This window comes from Mus musculus, chromosome 3 (assembly GCF_000001635.26).
Source record: "Mus musculus strain C57BL/6J chromosome 3, GRCm38.p6 C57BL/6J".
NCBI classification, from domain to species: Eukaryota; Metazoa; Chordata; class Mammalia; order Rodentia; family Muridae; genus Mus; species Mus musculus.
Window position 1 is genome coordinate 68,034,988 of NC_000069.6, and position 26,144 is coordinate 68,061,131.

The following is a 26,144-nucleotide window of genomic DNA, read 5'->3' on the forward strand; positions in this document are numbered from 1 at the left end:
GATCTGAGGATAGAACTCACAATGTTGGACTTGGCAGCAAGTGCCTTGATTCTCTGAAGCACCTCAACAGCCCCCTAAATAATCTTTGGGTAAAATGATAACTTTAAAATCATGACTAATAAGGCTCAACTGTCTTACATTGCAGAGTTATTATAGTGTGTAAGATGCTTTACAGTAAGTAGAATATCTGTGACCCGAAGTCAGCATAAGCTCCCGAGACCTCACTCCAGCTTAGAAAAGGACAGAGAGGGCACTTCATCCTGAAGCATATTGTTCAAAATAATGTGAGGCTGACTCATCCCATCAGTGTATCTCGATGTGGGCAAAGGGCTGGCCCGAGTGACATCACTGTCATTGGATCTTTCTGAAAACAACTTGCACTCCAAGACAATCCCAAGGACTGAGCTCACCTCAGACCCAGGGACCTAGGATGGTGACTCAGAAGTTTTCATTTAATTTTATGTAACATGGTCCCTTGGCATTTGTTCAGATGAGTTCAGGTGTTGGACACTCATATTTGGAAGTCAAAGGCTAGGGTGCCCTGTGAGTGTGATATAGGTGGTCATTCAGGAATAAACAATGAACAAGTATAATTCCTGTTGTGTCTTACGTTAGTAAGTCTCTATGTTTGCTGTGAGTAATAATTCTGCTTCAAACAGTCACAAGAGTCCCCACACTCACCCAGTCCCTCACCTGATGATTACTGCCATAAAGTCACAGCCCTTCTGCAAGAAAAGGGACTCTCAAAATGTCCTCACAGTGCTGGAAACAGAAAAATGTCTTTTAAAGTCTACTACCTCACTTATGTGCCCATAACTTACCCGAATGAGTCCCTTAAATGAGCTGTTGATGTGGCATTAGCCATTTTTTTTCCTCCCACAGAAATTCATGTTCAGCTTCTAGGTAACTTCCCTATGTGAAATTTACAGGTGTGCTGGCCATAAAAAAACATGAATGCATAATACGTAAATAAACTGTTCGTTTTACAGAAAATAAAAAGAAAGAAAATGTCAAAGGAAAAAGGAATAAAGAGAAAACTAGCTTCCCTTCTTCCAAAGGGAGAAAGCATAAGTCTTGTGTTTTTATTTTTGATGCCTTTTTGCCTTTAAATATATGGGACGACTATTAATGCCCATATTCACAGCAGGGGTAGGGGAAAATGGCAGTAAATTGTAAGCACATTTACATTATAACAAGGCCCGTGGAAGTGCTGTAATTCACACAGTTATTTCAACAGAGGTTGGAATCCCTCCAATTTAATTTTCTGAAGTTGAGCTGTGCAGCTGGGTCATCCCTGGTCTAATCTGGGAAATGCATCTCTTAGGGCTGTGGATCAGAAGGCCTGCCTCCCAGCTGTCACCAGGGGCATCATTTACAGCCACCGGGGTTCAAGGGCAAAGCACCATACTCACTTTATGTGGACACAGCAGCCAAGCTTCATAGAGCAGGCTACAAAAGAGCCATAATCAATATTTCATGTTTAATGATTCAGAGCTAAAATTAGTATAGATTTTATGTCTTCTACTTTTCCAAATTATGCAAACATTAGTAAGCCCCTTTTAGTGCCTTTATTATCGTTCCATTTAAAAAAGAATCTGGTGGGGGATTGGTGAAGAGACCTATTAATATTTAATTGAATGATTAAATAGTCAAAAGCATCAAAAGTACATTTGGCTTTTAACTTTTGTTAAATAGTTACCCTTAGGTTAATATGAAATTATTCCCAACACACACACACACACACACACACACACACACACACACACACGATTTATGTGTTATTGATTTTATCACCTATTGCCTTAAAATGAAGTAAAGTGTAGATTGTGTTCAAATTTTAAGTTTCCCTAGATGCTCCAGAGCATGCTGGGAATAACATGGACAATATGCAATTCAGAGGAGCTAAAAGGTTTTACTTTGGCCTGGTGCACTTTAAAGGAAAAACAGCATTTAAAAAGATTTCTGATTTTAAACCTGTCCAAACAATATACCAAACTTATTTAGAAAATAAATGGGTTAAAGGCAAAGGAAAAAGACAAACAAACAGGTGACACTGCTTGACTCTTGAGTGGGTCTAGTAGCTGAACCGTGGGAATGAACTTGCCAGTCTCTTAGCTGTATCCTACCGTGTTTGACAGGTAGAAGCTGGACACAAAAAAGCCAATACCCCATTGGCCACTCATTCTAATATTTCACAACCAAATGACTTCAGAAAAACTCTCTCGAGAGTGGGAAGCATGAGAAGGAGCCAGTCAATTATTCACCATGATGGTATAGCTTACATTCCCTCACCACTCAGAACAGACTTCATTTGGAAGAATTGTGCTTCTGTGTATATAGGTTGTACCTAAATAATTCAACTTGTATTTTGCAGAGACATTGAGCTTATTTCTTTTTCCAAAAAGACAGTAGCCGAATAGAGTCGTGTAGGAATTGCCCTGTTATTTTTTGAGTGAAACTGAGCCATAAAGTACGTCTGAACCTTTGGGTTGGAAAGCTTCTCCTACGAGGAATCAGTTTTGGATAGATACGCTACCCTGATATTCAAGATACCAAGATAACTGGTTAATTGTATCCCTTGTATTTGTTGGGCTTGCCAGGCAGGGCAAACAAAAGCTACTTACGATTCTTGCAGTTTCAGCTGGTACCCAGAGCTAAAACAGATAAGTCACTTAAGTGGATGGCTGACAGGGGAGGGAGGGAGGGTCTACGAATCACTCCAAGCTTGGGGTGATAGTGTGAAGGAAGGAAAAAGAAGAGAAGGAGAGGAAGAAAAGGAAGTGAAGAAAAGTAAGGGGAGAAGTAGAGGGAATGGAAGGGGATGGGAGCAAGGAAAGAAAAGGGGGAATTACTGGGCAATGGCTGGAAGAGCCACAGGAGGAGCTACTGGGAGCTGTGGCTTCTACCTCCTGCCAACCTGCATTCCAGCAATAATGTACATTTCTGAAGTCTTCGTCTTCTCTCACTCATCTTGGTGCCTCTCTCCCAAGAGTTGTGAACAAAGGATCACGGATAATAAAAACTCAAACCACAAGCTCATCAGGACACAGAGGAGAATGGAGAACACTGGAAGGAATAACAGTTGGAAGAGCCAAGACTGTACCCTCCTGATACTAAACTGTCTGTGCCTTTGCCACAACAACAGATTCAATTCATCTAGTCAGCACATCATTATTAAGCCACCCACAAATGCTTTGTTGAGGGGGGAATAGGTACACCAGGTAGATGAGCCAGAAGCCCTGATCTTCAGAAATTTAGTTGGGAGGGAATTAAAAGTAAATAAAAATTGGAATGATGACATGTTGCTAAGGACCTGGGGCAGGAGACGAAACCCTTGTTGAGGGTTGGGAAGATATTTGTGGATGGGGGCGGGGGGGGGGAGAGTTGGTAGAGGCAACCTCAAAGAAGAATAGGACCAGCTGATAGAAAAGATGAGAAGACCTAGTTATTGAACATCATGGAGGAGAACATGTGGTTTCTGGCATTGTGTATCTGAGCAGGCTTAGAGGAGTGTGGGAAGAGGAGGGAAAGCAGAGAGAAGCAAGCTGGGTTCAAACTCAACTGTGTTAAGACCTCAGTTGTAGGGGTGGAATCCATCCCCGCAGCATCAAGGAGCTACTTTCCAGTTTCAGGGAAAAACAAAAACAAAGCAAACAATTATTGCCAGATACAAAAATCAAACACAGAGGCGACTAGTGAGAGAAACTAATGACAGAGACTCTGTGTATGTTTTTAACAATAAAACAGAGTTTTCACAAAGATAAAACACCCAGTGGGGATTGTTGAGCAAGCCAACTTCCTGATTCATCTCTGTGACAATGAGGACATGGTTTGAAACTTCCAGACCAAATGAAGTGAGATGCTTTGTATAGTTAGCATAAATATCCTAATGACACAATCCATCCTCCAAATTGTCAGTAAAGCAGCTGTCCCGAAAGCTCGGGGTAGTCATTGCCCTTATGTCTGATATAATTTCCTGGAACATCAATGGTCAGATTGAATGATGTGTTGCATCAAAGCCTGCCCCACCCAGGACACTCCCATAATTGAGGACTGGAGGAAAGTGCCTGGCCCAGAGCATGCAAACTATTCCCTCCCAACTCTTTTCTCTGAGTGTCCTCCCCAAAAGGAAAGTAACAGTGAACACAGCACAGCACACAGTAGATAAGAAACTGCTAAGACCACCAAGAGCTGGTGCTCTTTATTAACCATAGTGTGGAGGATGCAAAGCCTAAAAGTTGAACTCTGGCTTTCAAATGTAGTTAAGACAGAGATGCACTGTTATATAGCTATACAATTTTCCAAAAGCAAACAGTCAAAAACAAAACAAAAACAACAAAAAATAATTGGTGGATATTCAAGCAAGACAACATTTGTACTTTAGCATTGATCTTCCCATCATAAGTAAGTGAAGCAACGGGTACTGTTGTTCTAAGATCACAGATGCTCTACTCCATGATTTACAGACTCTACCCTGTAACTTATAGAGTATATTCCCATTTGCAGCTTGTATCTAACAGGAGTCTGTCTCAAAAATCTTAATTAATATTTTTTGCAATTCAGGAACTAAAAATTCTAAACACACACATACAAAGATATTGTTCTTATAAATGGGTTCTCTGTAAAAGCAAGTATAAGCATACCATTTCTATAACTTGCATTTATTGATTGTGACATTGAAGGTGTGGTGAGATATGATAGAGTAAGTAGAAAGGATTGGAGAAAAGATGATAGATGTAAATAAAGAGTAAGCTTAAAATACTGAAGACAGAATTTTACTGTTAATGCAAAATGCTAAGTTTTTCATTGATAATGATGTTCTGTAGGACTGTTGATTATCTACCTACTTATCAATTATCAAGCTACCTATCTACCTAGACTGGATAGAATTCCATAAAAAGTAAACAGTGCTGAGAATGACAGGGTGAACAAAGCTCAGAATGGGTGGCTGGCATATTGTCAGAGGAATTGAGGCTATGTAGGAGTAGAGAAAATCAGGAAGATATAATCAGGAATAAGGAGGAGCCACCCTGTCTCCAGTCCATGTTGTATATAGATCTCAGGAAGAAATGGTTCCCTTCTAAGAGGGCTTCAGGAAGAAGGCATAATGTGGGTCTCAGCCAAATTTGTCATTAGTAAAATCCTCTAAATGCTGAAACTCTTCTCGAAACAGTCTGTTGATTTTGCTCTCATAAAAATTTAGCTATTCCCAGAAGAGAAAGGCATGGTTCAGCTAAACCAGGATAATTTAGGGAGTGTCCAAACAAATTGAAGGAAGAGGTGTTAGCCGATGATGTACTGAAGTTACAAATGTCCCAATGTTAAGATTAGAGAGACTGGACAGAGGTTGGGGTAAGGTCAAGTTCTCGAATGCACAATGCAATGCAGGTATACATTCAAGTGTGTGCCAAGAGATGTGTAGGGTATATTCAAAGATATATCAACATTAGGACTTGGGCACCTGGGATATTGGAGTTCTTAGAAATCTCAGATCAATACCCCTCAGTGAGGGATCCCCTTAGTTCTGGTTGTGCCTTCCTTTGGGACTGTCACTTTAGTATAGTCCTAAGAAATGATCTTCCCAGGATGAGAGTACTATACTCCTTCCTTACATTTCCTCTTCTGTGATTATTAAGACTGAGAACCTGTTGGCAGTCTTATCAAGTACCCACATCAACTTCTAGAGTATCTTTTTAACTACAGAAATGAGACCATAGTGTCTACAAATATTCAAAATTCAGAGGGGTGTGTGTGTGTGTGTGTGTGTGTGTGTGTGTGTGTGCTTGCACATGCGCACACCTGCAAGTGTGGACTACATAGAAGTGGTTACCATAATACAAGAAAGAATGTTTGTTGCATGGCCAAACCCAGCATACATTCATTTGAGTCACAGTCAGCAAACCTGACTTCTGCATACTTTGCTTGCTGTGAACTCATGTATGTATGTGGACCCATAAAAATACACTCACCCTGGAAAACCTGTTGAAAACATTCTTCTTAGTGATGAAAAAGATCAATTTGTTTATGTGATGATATCATATTCTAATTAAAGCATGAATTAAACCGTATTGCATGTTTAAAGACCTAACCATTGCTACCTCCGCAGAATTTAAGTATTACTATCTCAATATTGCTAACAACTGACCTCAAATAATATTGCCCAAAATACAAGATATTAATTTCTGATTTTATTTCTTTTTTTACAGGAAGAACTAAAGAGACTACAGAATCCTTTAGAACAAGTTGACGATGGAAAATATTTGCTTGAGAAGTAAGTGAAAGTTCAAAGGAAGTTATATTATTTGCTACCTTAGAAAGATGACATGAAAAACAAATTCTGAGAAGGCAAAAGTGAATAAGTAAGTTTGACAGTTGCTCACAGTATCTTTGGGCTAAGAAATGTGTTCTCATTGAGATATAGGTAGATAGGTTGGGCTAGTTCTACTGATTGAACCGATGAATGAAATGTGTATACATCTCCTGTGTAGGTCCTAGAACTTGAAACTTAACCCTGTTTTGTCTCTGGTTTTAATCACAGAAGGCAAGCATACTTTTTGAAACAAGGCAAGGACAAACTAGACTATTAGAGTATGCATTTGAAATAGCACTTCAAAACAGAAATAAAGTTAAAAATGTGCTCTACAAAAAGCCAAAGAGAAAGATAAATGATCTTACACTTACATTTTAAAAACAATGAATACTATTTAGAGTACATGAGAATTCTATCTTGACTTCAACTCAAGGTCAAAGTCTTCAAGGGTTTATTAAACTTTAGTTTGTAATTTTATAAGGATTCTAAAGCTTTGATATGTTTAGCTGATTTAAAAAAAAACAAACCATGTGCTGTCAAGACAAAGGAAGAGAATGTAGCCATCCTATGCTGGGACTTACAGTGGAGTCTATATTGCTAAGGGTTAGCACATAATTTTTCGTTCAACTCTGATGTGACCTTTGATTTAGGCAGGGTTCTGACCTTTTTGCAGATAAAGGAGGTTTCAGTAATTTCTCCAAGTTACTTATCCTCAGCTGGTGTGTGAAGTTGACAGTGAAAGCTGGGTCTGGAGGCCTCCCGAGCCCTCATGTCAACAACCACCAGCTGAGTCCTCATGAACTGGCAACAGGCATGGGGAGTCTTGCATGGTTCTGGGCACTAGGAAAGAATGTTAGTATTCCTGAGAATACAAAAGTAGGTAATGACAACCATGAGAGCTCTCAAAGCACATACACTACTACAAAGAAGTAAGCCCGAGTAGCTTGGGAGGATAAAAACGAGTCTCAGAAGGAACACAATGGATGGTCGCTAAGGAGCAGCTATAAGTTCCTCCTCTGTTCCAGAAAGCAGAACATGGATTAGTGAACAGGGTTTACAGAAGCAGCCATGTTATTGAAACAGATGACAACCATTTTGAAATGCCAGCCTGCACCACGCCAGAGCAGACATTTTTTTTTTTTTTTTTTTTTTTTTTTTTTTTTTGGTTTTTCGAGACAGGGTTTCTCTGTATAGCCCTGGCTGTCCTGGAGCTCACTTTGTAGACCAGGCTGGCCTCGAACTCAGAAATACGCCTGCCTCTGCCTCCCGAGTGCTGGGATTAAAGGCGTGCGCCACCACGCCCGGCGCAGACATTTTTGTTAAGAAATGAGGTGACAGGTACAAGGAGTGCCTTAGGAGAGAAGAGGTGAAAACACCCAGGATGTGGAAAACATCCCTATAAATGGAACACCTGAGGTGCGAGTTCTCTTTCTCTCTTTCCCTTGCTTTGTGAATCAGGATCCATCATTTAACCACCCACGTCCCTGATGATGTAAAAAGAGATAACCCAGGACATATGACACCTTCACTGTCAGCCCCCTTCCCTTCCCATGTGGGTGGGTGTTTGGACAGGGCATCTCAGGTTTTTCCATGTCTGTGGTGTACGGCCTTGCCATGTCATCTACTGAAGGACAGTGTCTCACTGTTGATTAGATGAAGATTCTGAGTTACACACACATTTGAGTTAGGGCATTATTGTTATGCCTGGTCTCATAATATAAGTAAATAAGAATGCAGAAACTTATTCACTATGAAAATACCATGGAGTTTTTAAAAAGTAGAATTTCCTTATGACCTAGAATTCCCATTACAAGATATATCCAAGGGAACTGAAAACAGTCTGTCAAGAGATGTTGTACTCTCCTGTAGGCTGCAGCATGACTCAGAATCACCATGACATAGAGACAGCCCCAGGGGCAGTGGATAGATAAAGAAAATGTGGCACACAGACAGAATGGAATATTATGCATCTACAGAAGCATAAAATCCCGTCATTAGTTATAATATGGATAAGTTTGGAGAAATTGCATGAATAAGCAATCCGGATACTGAAGGAACTCTTTAGATCATCATCTGTGTAATTTAAAATAGTTGATCATATGAAAGTGGAGAAGTAGAATGGAAATTTCCAAGTGCTTGGGAGGGACGGTTTGGGGGCAGAGAAAGGGGAAATAGGTACTGTCTTCGTTACCGTTGAATGGGAACAAGAGGTTCCTATCTATCTATCTATTCCTTTGCGATAGCATCTCTCCTGAGACCTGAGACCCATGTTTTCTTAGCTGGGATGGAAGTGTAAGGGCCCCAGAGCTCTTGCTTTCTCCAGAACATTGCATCTGAGGTTACACACATGCTCAGACTCTAGGTTTGTCCCATGAGTGCTGGGATCTGATTTCTAGGCTCCGTGGTAGCAGGTCAAGCAGGCAGCATTTTTAACAGCTGAGCCACATGCCAACCCTAAAATGTCCAAGTTTCCTTGATTAGTTGAAAAAAAAAACCTTATATTTAAAAAAAAAATCTTTTCTTACCAGCACTTTCACTGGCTATATGTAAACAGTAAAGATTTTAGCTCATCCTAGAAAGAATTTTCTTCTAGTAATGACATTAGGGCTACATCATACTTCTTTTGCCTAGAGAGAGAGAGAGAGAGAGAGAGAGAGAGAGAGAGAGAGAGAGCTTATGGAAAATGTCCTGGCTCAAGCCCCACTGCAGACAAATAGAATCTGGAACCCTGGAAGCAGCATCTAAGAGCTCCCTTCAAGTGGTTCTGAGGGGGATCTGGGGTGAGGATGTGCGTAGGCGCATCCCAGTCTGCAGTTTCTCAGCAAACTCCCAAGCAGCCCCATTCTCTGAGGAGGCAGTGCCTCTCTGATGTTCAGCCCATACACTTAGTCAACCTGGCTACATCCATTTTTCATTATTGATTTAAATGTAGGAAATGAACTCCAAAAGTTTTTTTCTCCCTTTCTAATTGACCACAGCTCCATATCAAATCTCTTACTACCACCACCATGTTAATTCCCCAGCTCTGGGCTCTCAGGGAGACGTGAGCAGCAGTGAAGTATGTGTGGGCTTGTTCCCCCAGTCCCAACACCAGTGTAATCGTTCCCTTGTGCCATCCAGAGACTCAGAACAGCTAAAAACAGCTGTGAATGACCTGCCTGTCTTGCAGTTTGGTGTGTTCTCCTGTGAGGGTGGAATACTCTAGGGATGGGAATTGGCTCTCTTCAAAGCACATAGACAGGCACAAGTCCTCCCATGCAGGGAAGAGTTTCAAATGAAACCATCTCTTTCCTAGTTGTCAGGGACAGAGAGAAGCAAATGCTACGGGCGCCAGACTCAACATTTAAATGGATTTCTTCGTACATTTGCATAGATTGCTGGAAATTTTTCCTGGTTTGCTTCCAGGCAGGACTCTGCCCTTGAGAACTGTCAGAGTTTGATTGAAAAACCTGGGGTGCTTTGAGTGAGCAGATGAGGCATTTCGTTACAGCTGTAGCTGACTTGGGTGGCGATGTAAATCACCTCCGCAATTCACAATGACTGTAAGTTAAGTGATCGTCGTGTCATAGCAGTTGATTGGTTATTCCCCTTTGGAACATTACATTTATCCCAAACACTCAACCGGCATTTTGTGGTAGACAGTTGGTGTGAAGGGCAGGGAAGCTACAACTCCACACTATAAAGCCAGTTAAGGGCATTTACATACATGTGTGTGTGTGTGCGCATACACACGCGCGCACACACACACACGTGCACACACACACACACACACACACACACAGAATCACAATAGAGCTTGGCAAGTGTCCAAGACCAGAGACAAGTAGTTAGTAATGCTATTAATTAGAAGACTTCTTGGGAGTCTATTATTTATGGTAATTACACATTAACTTAAGTAATACCTTAGTCTAGGTGCCTTTCTTAGTTGTAATTATTGAGCTAGTCTCTCGCTATCTCTGACAGGAGACTTGGCATTCTATGTTCCACCACTGTGCTGATAATATATAGTGACTTGATGAGCCACAGGAAATTATTGACGAGTTGCCCTGTCACTAGACAGTTTAAGCCAATAGATGTTTGTCATTTATAGTTTGTTGGTAATGTATAAGTTATATGACCAAATTAGGTCATGTATTTTCTTTATTAAAATATTGCTGTTGTTGCCTTTGATTATTGCAAGTGATAATTGCCTGCATTGCAGGCATTCTTTGACAATTTGTTAATTTGTAATTAATGGTATGCTTAATAGACTTTAACTTTAAAACACCGTTGTTATAAGACTACTGTGCTATAAGATTGCATGGTCATGAAGTGAGTTTTGTATGCTCACCTACTCTGGGTTGGATCCATTGTGTTTCCTGTTTAATAATCAATCACACACACACACACAATTATATATATATACACACACATACACACACACACACATATACACACACACACATATATATACACATACACACACACTTGTAACACACACCTTCTAGACTGAAAGAAGATGAGCTATTGTTGGTGTTCTCACCATTTTAACCACATTCTTTGAGTTATTTCTGGCCCACAAATGACTGAATAATAAAGAATTGACAGCAAATTCTGAATACCAATGCCACAGAATAAGAAAGAAAAAAAAATGTTTCTTACTCATCAACAATCAGGCTGAGCAACAGCGGAGCTACTTTGGGCTCATGGCACCACCTAGTGGTCATATAGAATATCTGCCTTGTCAGGTTTTCTCACTGGCGTGAAGGAAAGTAGTGGGGTAGCTCTAGGATAGTTTCCTCCTCTTCCTCTTCGTGTGTGTCTGTTCTTTCCTGCTCTCTCAGTCATGATTCACATAAATTTGTGTAGCTACCTCACATTCCCATCTCATCCCTGCGTCAGTCTTAAACATCCCTCTGAACCCCCTGCTCTAAATCCTTTGCTTCCCTGAAGTGTTGGCTTTCGAACTGGAGGTCCCCATACACTGGTAGCTTGTTACAGCTTGGTAGGTTACCACTTGCCTTTAACAAAACATAGACACACAAGAATTGATATCAAAGTATGACCTACGTTTTTTGGTCCAACCATGTACATCCCTTGTACGCACTATGCATTCTACGACTGAAGTCCTAGTTTGATTTTCCATTGCTGTGATACAGCAGTGACTAAAACCAACTTAGAGGGTGGGGAGTGGGGGAAGGGTTCCTTGCAACTCATAGTTAACCAACCATCACTGAGGGAAATCAGGAAGGCAAAAACCTAGATGCGGGGACTGAAGCAGAGAACCTAGAACTGGAGGAATGCTGTTTCCTGGCTTATTTCCAGGCTCACGGTCAGGTACCATCCTTATATATCCATGACCATCTGCCCAGGGGTGGCGCTGTCTGCAGTAGGCGCTTCATTCTCACTTTCTTATCCACTCTTCAAAACCTAGCCAAGGATAGCGTCCATATTGAGCCGTAAGCACCCAGGGAGGGACCATGTCTGCAAGAAGCTGTGGTCCTGGTGATTGTGAGCTCAGAAACAGCTTACGGGATGAAAGGGGGAAGGGCCTTGGCAGTGGTATCTTTGAGGATGGATAAGGGGTAGAAATAAGAAGGAAAAGAAAGTAAGGGGTTAAAACAAGTTCACTGGAGCTATGCAGTCACCGCTAGGTGAGTACTGTTTTCTGTGGGTCTAACCCTGTGGGAAGTGCCCACATTACCTCTTTATTTATCCAAAAGGGTCAATTTTCAAGCTTTAGCACTTGAGTAGCAGAGATGGGTAGAAAACAGCGGAGAAGGCAAAGATTTGTTTACAGAGCCAGGTTCCTTACCACAAAAAAAAAAAAAAAAATTTAATTAGGATTTTTGTTAATCAATCAACATCACTCTTTTCAAAACTGTCTCAGTTAAAAGAATTATCCCTGTGAGCAATGGCTTTCCGGACTGAACTACATAGATACATTCTTTCTCTTTCTAGTCACCAGCTGGCCATGGATGTGGAGAATAACATTGAGAACTATCCCCTCAGCCTACAGCCCTTGGAATCAAAGGTGAAAATGTAAGTTGTCACAAAGTTCCGGAGGTTAGTTGTCCAGGCATGTGCCTTGGGTGCTTGTGAACAAACCTGGAGCAGTGTGGCAGTACAGAGTCACACATTTCTTTATTTCACATTTGTGTGCCACGGGTCCAGCCAGGGTCGAAACAGCAGCAAATGTAGCTTTGGCCCACACCTCCCATTACTGGCCATGGTTGGATGGATTTTATGGAATTCCAGCTTACTGTTTCTGTTTTTCCTTTCAAGGCTAGCAGGAGTCTTTGTATCAGCCTTCATTTTGTCATCTCACCGTTGGAGACATCGCCTTGCATGCATGCACACAATTTGTAAAGCCCTTCTTTCTTCCTATTTCCATCCCCACCTCCAGTGCTGGGGGAAATGACCCTTTATCTTTCCTGCCCCCACGAAGTGGGTGGTGCTTCTGCATAGCCCCACCCAAGAAAGACCCACATGACCCTCCCCCCCCACTTTCTGTTATACCTGACTATCATAATAAATTAGTGATAACTATACCGCAACATTAATAAAACGAAGCTGGTGAGCCCCAAAGTGAAGCAAATCCTACTGGAGAGCAAGTTATCAACCCTTAAAAGGTATTTTTAGGTAGAGAAAGGAGCTTCAGATCCCCCTGTGTAGTACCCAGAGTGTTCCATTCACACTCATTCTGGGATTCTTCCCTATTCCGCGTCTCCCTCAGAGGCACAAATAAGAATTGCCAATGTTGGTGTACACAGTTCTCCTTCTTCCTCCCTCTCCTCCCAAGTCCCATTAAAACTCTAAGATATTTGAACACCTGCAGAGTTTCAATATGTCTGAACTTGAGAAACACAGATCATTTGTGGAGAAGCTCAAAGAAGTCACTCTGAAGAAGGGTGGCTGAGGGTGAGCGGCTTTGAACAATACGCCACCTCTGGGTTATAATGTCCTGCTGAGGGAAGAAAATAGCCATCCGCATCACTCCAAGTCTGTGCCCACCATACACATCACAGTGTGAGCATCCGGCCTCCCCTTCATGATAAGCCCAGACAGTTTCTGAACTGACCAGGTACCCTGCTAGGAAGATCTGTGCCTCACATCCTGGCTGGAATGACTCTGCCTGTTGAATTGCTTTCTGCAAGCAAGTGTCACTTTCACTGCAGAACATGTTGAAGTGCAGGCACAGGTTGCTGAGTTATTAGGAATTTCATTCAGATGAGTCCTGTTAAATGAAAAGGTACTGCATAGGGACTCTGCTGTGTGGGGAAACGGAGAGTGCTTCATGGAAGAATTAAGTTAGGAAAATGCCTGATCCTTTAAAAAAAATCATCTCCAATCAAAACAGAGGAATGGGTACTGAGAAGAAGAAGAATCGAAGACAAATCAGCTCTCTGGGTTTGTGAGTCCAGCCAGCGGAGAGAGCTGGGGCTTTATGACTTCATGTTTGCTGGTTTGATGGAGGAGTCTCAGCTCAGTGAAGTATAAATGAATGCTTTTTATCTCTCGTAATAGCTCTGAACCCCATTTCCAGTTACTGGAGGGGGATGGGGCAGAGAACTTCATCTTGCCCAATAATGGAATTTGAGTCCTATCAGAGTTCACTCCAGCTCAGTGAGTCCTGTCTAATCTGGTTATTAAATTCTTAACTCCCTGGGCATGTTGCTCATATCCCTTACACACACACACACACACACACACACACACACACACACAGAGAGAGAGAGAGAGAGAGAGAGAGACAGAGAGAGACAAAGAGAGACAGAGAGAGACAGAGAGACAGAGAGAGACAGAGAGAGACAAAGAGAGACAGAGAGAGACAGAGAGAGACAGAAAGAGACAGAGAGAGAGAGACAGAGAGAGACAAAGAGAGACAGAGAGAGACAGAGAGAGACAGAAAGAGGGAAGGAGGGAGGGAGGGAGGGAGAGAAAAAGGGAGGAAGACAGGGAGAGCTCACATCATATAGCCTGCACCTTCACCCTGTCTACTCCCATCTTCCTTCTCTCTGCCTCCCTCCTGTTCTCCTTTCTGCTGCAGACCGTCCTACCTCCCCTGTGCTAACTCCCTGAAGCTGCCCAAGTCCCCCACCAATGATGAGCATTCAGGCTTCTAGACCTCTGTCTCTTTTATGGGGGCTGCAAGGCTTGGAATCTTGGAGGATGGGGGCCACAGGATCTACCAAAAGCCCTCACCAATGACACAGACTTCACCTCCTCATTGGCTCTGCCTTTTGCTCTTTTACAGGTGTCTTTTATGACAATCTTTCTGCAGGACCTTGGTAGAGGTCCTGGGAGAGGGCACATCCATTCTTGCTTCCCAAGGGACAATTTTCTGGCATAAAGAGAACTGGTATAAATATGGCCTTTGTCTGAGCATTTAGGGTCACCACCAATGCCACAGGCTTTGTCTTAGGGCCTCCGTCCTCTGTTGGTGGTGACATTGTTAAACATCTGCTGATGAAAGAGAAAAGCAATGCTCATTTTTATCATAAAATCTACCCTTCTGGTGCCTTCTCTCTCCTCCCCGATGGAGAAGCACTGTAGGCTCCAGTGCTGGGTTACATGGCTGATGATGAGCCCCAAAAAGCTGGGTCAGAGTGAGACCTTGAGAGGCAGAACTCCAAATGTAAAAGACAAGCAAGAAGAGAACTTCTCTTGGTACAGGCAACGTGTCCTGTGTGGTCAAGTGAGTGCGAACCCCAGCATGGCGTGTGGGGCAGCACAAGATCCCTTCAGTTGGCTTCTCACACTCAAGGCATTGTGAGAAGGAAAATATTTGAAAGAAATTCAGAAAGAGACTGCAATGCAGTAGGGCAAAGCCTAAAGAAAAAAGCAGAGGCATAAACAGGTGATAAAATGTGTGAGTGTGTGAGTGCATGTTTGTGTGTGTGTGTGTGGGGGGGGTCATCAGGATTATGTGACTTCATTCAACAACACACCTGGTGAGAAGTCATCCTGAGTTTTAGACTTGGATGATCAATGGAATGTGTCAAGAGAAGGAAAAAATCAGGACCACAGAGAATTTATGGAAGGCATTTGGGAAAATTGAAAGACAGGTTCCCCACACACCAGGAGAAGGTAAGCATCCAGATGAAGGATGCCAGTCCAGCTTGGGAACAAAAGCTGAGTGTGTTCTGACTGCAGGCTAGAATGACCTGTGGGCAACAGATGAGTGTCGGTGCCCTGTGGAAAAAAAAACGAGCCACCTTTCAGCTCCCTGAGCATCATCCTTCACGTCTGGGCCAGTTACCAGGTTATAAGTGACTATCAAGAAGTTCTCCCAATTTAAACCATTACCATTATGCCAGGGCATTGTCTCTTGGGAAGCAAGAATGGATGTGACCTCGCCTGGGAAGATGATTTGACAATATTTTCTGATAGAACCAACATATGGGCATGTTGAACATCAATCAGTTTTCGTTTAAAGATATATTTGACAGAATTGGATATCTTGCAAGAGAAAAAGACACTTGTTGAGGTTTCAGAATTTGTGAAAACATTTCATAAAAAGCTTGGCTGAATCACATTGTTAAAGTACAGTATCTACCTCATTGTTCTAGATAGTTTATATCAACGGACACAGCTAGTCACTGAGAAGAGGAAAGACAGAGGAGGACTTGCCTCCATCAAGGTGACCTGTGGGAGCATTTTCTTGACTAGTGATTGTTGTCAGAGACCCAGTTCACTGTGGGTGGTGCCACACCTTGGCAGGTGGTTTTGAGTTATAAAAAGCAAACAGAAGAAGCCAGGAGAGCCATGTTAGTAACCACCTCCTCCTCGTTCTCTGCTTCAGTTCTTGCTTCCAGGTTCCTGCCTTGAGCTCCTGTTCTGACGTCTTTCAATGCTGGGTCTCTAGGCTGCAATAAATTCCTTTCTCCCTAAGATGCATTTGGTCAGTGTCTTATCATATCAACTAAAACATGACTACAGCCCAAAGTGTAGTTACGGAAGATATGTGGGAAGGGTGCTCCAGAGAATAGACTTCGGAACTGAGCAATCTGGATCCAAATCCCAGCCCAGCTCTCAGCTACCATGTGGCATTAGGAACCCTGGAAGCCTCTGTCAAGCCCTGCACTCTGACCCTAACAGGATCTTTATTATTATTATTATTATTATTAGATATTTTCTTTATTTACATTTCAAATGTTATCCCCCTTCCTGGTTCCCCCTCTGAAAACCCCCTATCCCATTCCCACTCCCCCTGCTCACCAACCCACCCACTTCTGCTTCCTGGTCTTGGCATTCCACTATGCTGGGGCATTGAACCTTCACAGGACCAAGGGCCTCTCCTCCCATTGATGGCTGACAAGTCCATCCTCTTCTACATATGCAGTTGGAGCCATGGGTCCCTCCATGTGTTTTCTTTGTTTGGTGGTTTAGTCCCTGGGAACTCTGAGGTACTGGTTAGTTCATATTGTTGTTCTTCCTATGGGGCTGCAAACCCCTTTCAGCTCCTTGGGTCCGTTCTATAGAATCTTAATGACCTTTCCAGGAGAGCATCAGAGAAAAATGTTTAGCCTAGTATACTTGCTACACAAATGTATTTTTTCCAAACATATTTATATGCCTATCTTGTCCTCAAAGCAAAGCCTGTGGTATTTTCAGGAGCCCAGAATAGACCATCTATACGTGATTTGCACATAACCTGAAAGTGTTTGTTATGTCTTTTGTTTTCTTAAGTGATAATAATAGCTATCAAGACCTGCTCTGTTTGTCAAGTGTCAGGCTAAATGGTGTGTATGTGCATATCTCATCAGTTGACCTCTTGAAACAATTAGAAAGAATTTATTATTATGCTCTTATTGTGAAAGAGCAAAATGTAGGCCAGACTGTTTAGCATTTTGCTTAAGGCCACAGCTAATGAGAAGTAAAACTGGGCAAGAACATCTATCATGCCAAACACACTTTCTTGTGAGATACAACTTCTTCTTCAAGCTATTTCTAGAACATGATATTAGGAAAATACATTTGTTAATGAGCTACTCATCGTCGTACAGGAACTACCATGACAGTGATGTATATATGTAGGTGATCATTGCTCTAGGACTTTTGGTTCCATGGGAGGAAATTGGACTTGCTGGGAAGATGACATAGTGTGATGGGCTTGTTTTCTGTGTTTCATACCGTCATGAGGGAGCACTTCTCTGTGTTGGACTCCTGGCTTCCTATGTGCCACATATCAGAAGAACTCTGTCTTCCGAATGAAAAGAGTGTTACAGAATTAAGACCCAAGTTGTCCAAACTATAACCTGTGAGGGAGCTGTCCTCACAGCCTCTTAGCTTCACCACCTTCGCCAGAGCCTCCTGTCTGATATCTATTCTCTTTTCATGTCTTTGCTGTCAACTCTAATCCACCCTCTAAGACCCAATTCAAAGCCCCAAACGACCCCAAACCTTCCCTGAGCATCTCAGCCCTCCTGTGGAAGCTTCTCCTACTCACAGGTATCAGGCTATCTGGTGACAGGATGACAGCCACTATCAGCCCCTGCTCTAAAACAGATGAAAATAAACCAACTAAGGGCAGAAGCAGAAAAATCACCCGAGACGGGAGAAATAAAAACTGAGAGCCAAAACGTGATTTCATAGGATGTTCAGCCTCTGTTACCAGCAATGTCAGAGTAAACGTTATGTACTCCTTGATTTCAACCAATTCTAAATACATTATGTGATGTCACTGCTTAATTTTAAACATAAAAATGTCAACGTCAAGGCAGCCCCTCCACACCGTACTTTGCATCCATAAGGAGAGACTCCCTAGTTGGAATTATAGTAAAGTTACCATGAAAAAGTGGTGCCTGTGACTCGTGGGTGAGAAGTATCTGGGTTCTCTTCTCATCCTCTCCTCCAGCAATTGCAGATGGTACTAACTATGCTAATATTAGAACACACAACTGTTTGAAGGCCATGCTGGTGGTATAGTTTAATGTCAATGAGTAGTGTTGGATAAAAACACTTCTCTCAGGCCCAGAGACCATTTTTAAAATGTCATAATTTGGTATAATAGTATACAATGCCATGTGTTGCTCGTTGTTTTTAACCTCTGAAGTAAGATTTCAATGTAGACTTTAAAACTTTAATGATTAAGATAAAGAATACACTTTCAACTACATATAATTGTTTCTGATGTGCACAATATCCATACATCAGGTGTTCAAAAATAATGTGTGTTAAGAAATTAAGATGGTGTAGAAATGTTTTAATACAAATTTTAAAATGAAATACTTTACTGTGTATAGTCATATAATTCAAAAGACGGTAAATGTTGCTATAGTATTTTTCAATGAAAGGATATATCTGTTCACTCAAAAAAATTAACTCTGCTTTCTTAATCTTTGATGTGAGAATAATTAGTATGTTGCCCTCTGGGTTCCAAAAATCTAAGAGGGAAGGGGGATGTTTAACCAAGTTCCTTATTTTGGGTTTGTTCCACATTGTTTGAATCACTAAAGAGTTACACCGCCCCCTAGTGTTCCACATGCTAAAGTGCAATGAGCTTCAACTGGTACATTTTATTTTCTGAATGATAAAGGTAATTTTTTGTTTGTTTGCTTGCTTGGAACAAATGGTAGAGAAGAATGCCTTAGAGTCTTATAAACTCTCAGTTTATTTTTAAGTAGAACATTTTTTGAGACCTAAATGACCAGGTTTATCCAGAGTGCTCCTGAAGTGTTAACTGAGTTCTGGAAGACCCCCACCTCTGAACGTCAGATCATGTGATTCACAAATATCCAAAAGTTTTCAGCTCTCTAATAAAGGATGCCCTAGAGGGAACAATGAGGCCAAAAGCCATCTGCAGGAATTTAAAATTATGTTTAAAACCTTAAACCCAAGGAAAAATCTGTGAGGGTACATTTTGTTCAAGAAGCAGGCAATAAAACAGTGAGCAATTATCACTAGAAAGGGTCAGCAGCTGTGCAAGGAAGGACCAGGCTGTATGTTGACAGCCCTTGTCTTACAGTTTCTATTATTAGAAAGGTTTTTGTTTTTTTTATTTTCCTGATATTAACCACAGCTTCAAAAACAAAAACCAACAAAACCCCAAACAAAAAAAAGCCTAGTGTAGAAATGTATGCCTTTAGTCTCAGGACACAGAGGCAGGCAGATCTCTGAGTTCAAGGCCAGCCTGGTTTACTAAGTGAGTTCCAGGGTAACCAGAGCTACACAGAGAAACCCTGTCTCAAAACAAAAACAAAAGCCAAAACAAACAACCAAAAAGCCAAAAAAAAAAAACAAAAAAAAACAAAAAAAAAAAAAAAAAAAAAAACAAACAAAAACCAAAAATCAAACAAAACAAAATGCCCCCTAATTATCTGTTACTTTACTGTCTTATTTAGCACAGGACACTTTTGGGCGTTTATTACCTGTGTCCCTTCTACAGTATGTTAAGTAAATGACTATAATGTCCTTGTGGTCTTGTCCGCCAAATCAGGGCCACCAGACCACAGCATCTGGCCATGCAGACACATTGCTCAGTGTTGAGAATGCCACACCCCCCTCCCCTTGAGGTCTGTGTGAGTGGAATCCCGGAAATGTGCTCTGTGGTCCCTGTCCAGAGCCTACCCATGGAACCTCTAAAATCTTGCATTGGATGAATAAATATGTAATCGTCCACCTGTCCATTTTTCTCAAAGATGAGAAATTAAAACATACGCACAGAAAAAAATCAGTGTACAAGCCAGTTTTGACTTTGACTGATGTGGGTTCTTTCTTCCCCTACTAAATTTGTTTTTTAAGGCTGAGTTAGCCGAGTTAAGTCTGAGAAAGGCAATCCAATTGGTTTTGTTGTTTTGCTCTATTTTGTTTCATGTTTAAAATCCAGTCTTGGTGGCCAAAATGGAGCTAAAACCCAAGCGCTTTTCTTTCGAGCACAATCTAGCTTACAGTTTCTCTATCTCTAAACCAGTCCCCGCCCCCGTGCCCTTCGGAGTGTGTGGGTGATGGCTGGCCGTGACATATTGCTGGGTTTTTCTGCAGCATCCAGCGAGCATGGCGAGAGTACTTGCAGAGGCAGGACCCCCTGGAGAAGCGGAGCCCATCCCCACCTTCTGTCTCTTCAGACAAGCTGAGCAGCTCTGTCAGCATGAACACCTTCTCCGACAGCAGCACACCCGTGAGTGTCTCCCGGCCGCTTGCTTGGACTGTCTTGCACTGAGTATTGTTAGCCCAGGCTCTGGTTCCCAGAAAAGATCTTGAGATGGTTTGTGATGGGGTGTGTGTGTGTGTGGAGGGGTGCTTATTTGCTGCATGGGAGCCCACAGTGAGGCTCTTGGCGTGGTAGAACTAAGACAAGATTCATGATACAAAAATGAACTCAATGCGTCCACAGAGTGGGGATTCTGTGCGACGTTGCTTCTCTATCCCTGAGGTGGGTGCGCCCCACCCCCCATTTCTTCTGGTGTGTTTTCTCTGGCATGTGCTTATGTGATGCTTGTCTGGTTGGAAAGTCATCTTCGTTATTAGGATTAGAAAGAGAACTTTTGGCAGGAAAAATTGAAGTTGATCACAGACTGAAATTGCTGAAATGGATTGAGTGTGGCTAAATGGGTTGCACAGACCCCTCCTGAAAGGACTCCTGATAGGGCTTGGGGGAACCTGCCGCACCTGTACAGGCAGGACAGACGCTGGCAAGTGCAGTTCTCCTGACGTCCAGAGTTTTAAGTGATGACAACCATTAAGAAGTTTTGAAAGGGAAACATATGGTTTTGCATACTGAAATTGGCCACCCGTTTGAGTTCTCCAGAATGGGGTTATGGAATTAACGCATCTGCTACAAGCCTGTGCTTTGTGTGGTGTGGGGGTGGGGGTGGGTGGGGGCGCTGGTGGGGGAATCATCATTAGGCTCTGTTAAATCAGCGCGTTTCGCCATTGCGATCATTTATTTGTAAATAGTCATAGAAATGATAAAAAGTTAGGAAGAGGTAACCATGCAAAGTATATTATTAAAAAATATTCTTTTTATAATTTGCTGTCATACTTTCTCAGGCATATGATGAGATATGGCAAAAGTTACTTTCTTTGAAATGTGTGCAGAAGTCTGCATGGCTTGGCATTATTGCCTAATATTTTAATGTAGATGTGAGTTGATTTGTTGTTGTTGTTATTGTTGTTGTTGTTGTTAGTTTAGTTAGTTTTTAGAAGAAAGAAAAAGCTAGTTTTATAGCTGTGAAAGTAAAAAACGGCAGATCTGTTTAATCGACCCAACATTTGGTCATTTGGAGAAAGGGATCCCTGTTACTGGCCTCCCGGTCACTAGAGGGCGCTTGTGAACCACATTGGAAAATGCTGGGCGGTGCTTGGTTTATAAGTAAAAAAGAAAGTGAAAATTGAGCTCTTAGGATGCCTTTGCTGTGAATGTCAATAGAAAATGCAATGAAATGATTGTGAAGAGTCTATGAAACTCTATTTCAGAAACCGTTTTTGTCTGTGAGTTAGGGATTTAGATTCAAACTGCCCCTGTATTCTAGCGTGCTTCTCAATTTGTGGGTCGCGACCCCTCTAGCAACCCTCTAGCTCCAAAAAATATTTACAGTAACAAAATCAGTTATGAAGTAACAACGAAACTACGTTTATGATAGGGGGTCACCACAACATGAGGAACTGAATTAAAGGGTCGCAGCATGCGGAAGGTCGAGAACTGCTGCTCTAAAGGTCCCAATTCAGGGCAAGTAGCTGCCGCGCTGAGTCGGGTGACCCACTGTGTGCGCGTTAGTGTTCTTCAGTCTTTGAGAGTTGTTGACATCTTAGAATGTATCCTAGCCTCTTCCGCCCTGCTCCTTCAACCCTATCACCTCAAGTGTTTTGGGTAAACACTTGAGTAAATGATTGTTCTCCTGGGCTGTGGCTCGTCCAGTTTATTTGTATCCGCCCCTGGTGCTGAGTCCTCTAAACCACCCAATCTCCTGAGTTCCCTGAATCTTTTTCTAATAGAGGAGCTTGCATTGTCCAAACTTCTCCCTGTCAACTGGCTTTTTCATAAGGTGTATCCGACCCGATAGTCACTCTAGTGTAGTCTAGCTCTGTGGGTTGAGGGACAAAGAAATCTTTAAACTTGTGCAAAATATAAGAGTCAAACAAATCTTTCAAAAAGTCATTATTGCAATCTGCTATCAGAAAGCAAGCAGAGCCTGATCAGAGTTCTAATAGGGGCCATTGATCATATCGATGACTTTGATATTAGCGGTGACAATCATGTGACAGCAACTGTACAAAATAAGACACACACAAAATGTAAGACATAAGCAATATTAGATATTGAACTGTTTCCAAGCCTCCAGGGTGTCAGATAGGCAAATATCCAAGACTTAATTGTATTCTCTCAGTGCTGGGCATCAAGCCTATGTAGGTCTACAAGTATTCTACCACTGAGCTATAGCCCTATCCTACAAGGCACAATGTTAAAAAAACAAACAAACAAACAAACAAACAAAAAAAAAAACAACAACACAAACCTGTGCTTAGTGGGTTGAAGTCAATATAACTGGATAAATGTTCTTCTATATTCCATGGTCATCACTCATCACTGCAGCAAGACCCCTTACAGAAACTTATCTTTACATCTTTTGGGGCTTGCAGCCCACATAAAGACAAAGTAGAAAATTAGTATGATTTACTCTGAGCAACCTGTCAAGCACACAGCCCTCTACCGCTCTCAGAAGGCCCTGTTTCGGAGGCTTGGTTTCCCTGCCCACTGTGAGTTGGCTCAAGTTTACGCAAGGCACAGGATGCTCCTGTCTTAAAGGCAGCAGGTTCTACAAATGACCAACAAAACCATTGAGAGCTTTGGTGCTACAAACCGCCAGGCACATCGTATTATCCTTTCTTTATTTCTTCAAACCTTCAGCACAAGCCCTCCGGGAGAGTCCCTAGGCCTGACTTGTGCTCCTCTTGTAGTTTGCTGAACCTCTTGTTGTAACTGCCTAGACCCTGTCCAGTTTCCTTGACTGCCTGTGTTGTCTCTGGAGCTAGATCAGCTGTTCTCCACCCACACACGGTCATAGCTTCAGTTACTGCCTGTCCCAGATGTGCATCCCATAGGGAACCAGTTCCTTGATCCAAACTGAATCCTCTCACTGACTTGAGAATGGCTCTTCTGGGTGCTTCTGCTCACTGTTTTGGCAGAACACAGTGATTAATATAGAGCCCAGAATGTGTCTGCTTTAAAATATGGAACAGCGGGCGTGTTTGAGCATGAGCTCTCAACTCCCCCTTAAGAAGAACTGAAGATTTGTCACATGCCTGGCTCTTGGCTAACACTTCTCAGGGGTTACCTCATTCAGTCCTCTCAGTGTCCACGAGAAGGAGGCACAATTATTATCTCCATTTTACAGACAATGGAAATGAAATTTGAAAGATGAGTAGCCACCCTTGGGTTACACACCGGACCAGAGCTTGCCCACTTCTGTCTTCCATCATTTCACACAGCTTGAAAGCAAGCCTTCATTCAGGCATGCTCAAGGAGGAGGGGCAGCAATCAGCTAGTGCATTTGTAAGACTACAGTTTGATAGCTCTAAACACTGAATGAAACAGTTGAAAAAGCCCATTTGATTTTATAAATTGCCTTACTCCGTGCTCTTTGATTAAAATCTCAAACCTCAGCTATTCAGCGCCAAATTAAAGAGCAACAGGAGGGGAGATAATATTAAGTTATGTTAGCAATTTGCATATTAAGTGCCCTCATACTGTAGTGTATCATGTTGTAACTGGAAAGTTTGGGTTTAGAAATAAGAAATTTGAATAGCAACTGTAATTGGGGAATGGAAATGGTAAGTGTCGAGGTGAGGAAAAGTTACCTTTTCTATCTCAGAAACATTTCTTCTTTTGCAAGAACAACAGTCAGAGTACCAGTACAAAGTGAAAGTACCTGTGGTTTGTGATTTGTCTAGGAGGACACAGACTCTGAGATGGTGACCTGTGTAGAAGTCGTTAGCATGCACTCAGGCAGACAAAGGCTGAGATTTTACAAGTTTTTAATCCCATTTGGCTTGACATGGTTGCCAAGACCCTTTCTGCCCTCCTAGACATGGTCACTTCCTCTGGGTGGGTGTCATGTCATCTTCCTGCCTGTAAGAGGCAGTATGGTACAGGGACTGAGAGTGGTCTGATAAAGCCATGTGGCTAAAATAGGGGTCCCCACTGTTTCTGTGCATCTAAGACATCACTTGAGAAGTCCTTCTTCATCTGCCACTGGAAGTAATACCCACCTCACAGGTGGTTTGTATTGCTGTGAAGATTAAAAGACATGCTGTCTGTAAAACTCAGCACAGAGCCTGGGGGCTAGAGGCTCTCAAAAAAATAGTTGAATCTGTTCTTGATGATATTCAGTGCACTTTTCTCATTTCCATAGCACTGTTGAAAACAGTGTACACTACAGGGAGGAGGTTTTTGACTTGGTACTGAATGGGGCCCCACACTTGTTTGAGATTCTCCAAATTAACCCATCAGAATCAGCTTGTCCTAGAATGAACATGTGTATATGTGGGTGCATAGTATGATAACGACATAATAAAAAGTGTACATCGTTAAGCATGTATTCTTACCAAAGCCTTTGACTTTCTGAGAATGAAACAAAATTTTAGTCTTTGTGTCTGCATGAGTGGACATCTCCCGAGAGACCATACTTCACACGTAGTGGAGGAGTTGCGGATCATCTTTCCAGAGGATTATGAGACCCTTGTGAAGCAGAGTGAGGGGTTCTCTTCATACCAGCAGCTGCAGAAAGCCCAGGTTCCACGGATCACCCCAGTCCCACGCAGAAGGATTGTAGTTCTGAGCAAGTTCAAAGAAAAAAGGTTTGGACCACCTGAAGATCCTAGTGCCTCATTTGTCCTGGAGAAAGGGGCAGTCAGCTCATTTGATTACTGGCATTGTCCACGTGGCTCTAGCTTTTAGCAAGAGTCTCTAGACATTCATGGATTCAATAGATCCGCCAAGGCTTTCCAAACACTCTAAAGTCAACCATGCCCCTGAAGGCAGAGCTACAGCTAGTCAGTCTCACATCACGTGTAATGATTACTCGTTTTGGATCTCTAATATCCAGATTTTAAGTACACCAGGAGGAATCTGGTGTGTAAAGGGATTTGCAGTCAAGCCATGCCCACTCAGGGGGAAGAGCATACTGGGCCCTGAAAGAGGCTTTGTAGTGACCCTTTCCAATACAATTTCCAGTGTTGGAATTATAGAGAATGAAAGCCTTGTGTTATGTTTAATAATTTAACAACCCAAATTTTCCGGGTCAGAGGCAAGTTATAGGCTTGTATCCAGCTTTTACAGATTTAGGTCTCTTGAGTCTTAGTGTTTCAGTATCCAAATTTCATCTCCCACCCTGTGTCTCAGACCCACAAATAGCACGGAGAATAGAGCAACCATATGAGAAAAGGGGGGAGACTCCTATTTACATAGAGCAGACCCCGTTCTCTTGAAACTGAGTGATTGAAAATTAATGAACAAAGTTTCAGAAATTATTTTAGTAATAAAGAACAATGTATGACAGTGTACAAAAAGATATTTTGTATAAAAACGTCTTCACACATTTCCCTTTAAGTCTTTGAATATTCATTGATAATACAAATTCTTTCCCCCAATATTTCTTAATTTTATTGTTTGAAGATAATTTTACCCTGGCAGGTTTTAAAATATGAACAAGCTGTTTTGGTTTGGGGTTTAAAATTTTTCAAGGCTCAGGGAACACTGTGGTGGAAGAAACGGGGAGAAAAGTTTGTAAGAGCCAAGGGGTCAGAAATTATGCTGTGAGATTTTACCTCCTAGATATAACAAGAAAGCTATGATACTTCAACAATATGGCTACTTAAACAAGACATGAACATTAACAGCACCAATAGACAT

General features: G+C 42.1%; 2 protein-coding genes across 2 annotated transcripts in view; both read left to right on the forward strand.

Moving 5' to 3' along the window:
* The window catches only part of Iqcj (IQ motif containing J), a 164,374-nt gene extending 142,768 nt beyond the window's left edge, over positions 1-21,606 (forward strand). Inside the window, exons 2-4 of the mRNA NM_177585.3 lie at positions 6,207-6,271; positions 12,251-12,331; positions 20,276-21,606. Coding sequence (NP_808253.1) covers positions 6,207-6,271; positions 12,251-12,331; positions 20,276-20,453 — 324 coding nt within the window. The 3' untranslated portion in view covers positions 20,454-21,606. The remainder of the gene's footprint in view (positions 1-6,206; positions 6,272-12,250; positions 12,332-20,275) is intronic.
* Iqschfp (Iqcj and Schip1 fusion protein) overlaps positions 1-26,144 on the forward strand; it is a 734,263-nt gene that overhangs the window by 142,768 nt on the left and 565,351 nt on the right. Inside the window, exons 2-4 of the mRNA NM_001113419.2 lie at positions 6,207-6,271; positions 12,251-12,331; positions 20,276-20,411. Coding sequence (NP_001106890.1) covers positions 6,207-6,271; positions 12,251-12,331; positions 20,276-20,411 — 282 coding nt within the window. The remainder of the gene's footprint in view (positions 1-6,206; positions 6,272-12,250; positions 12,332-20,275; positions 20,412-26,144) is intronic.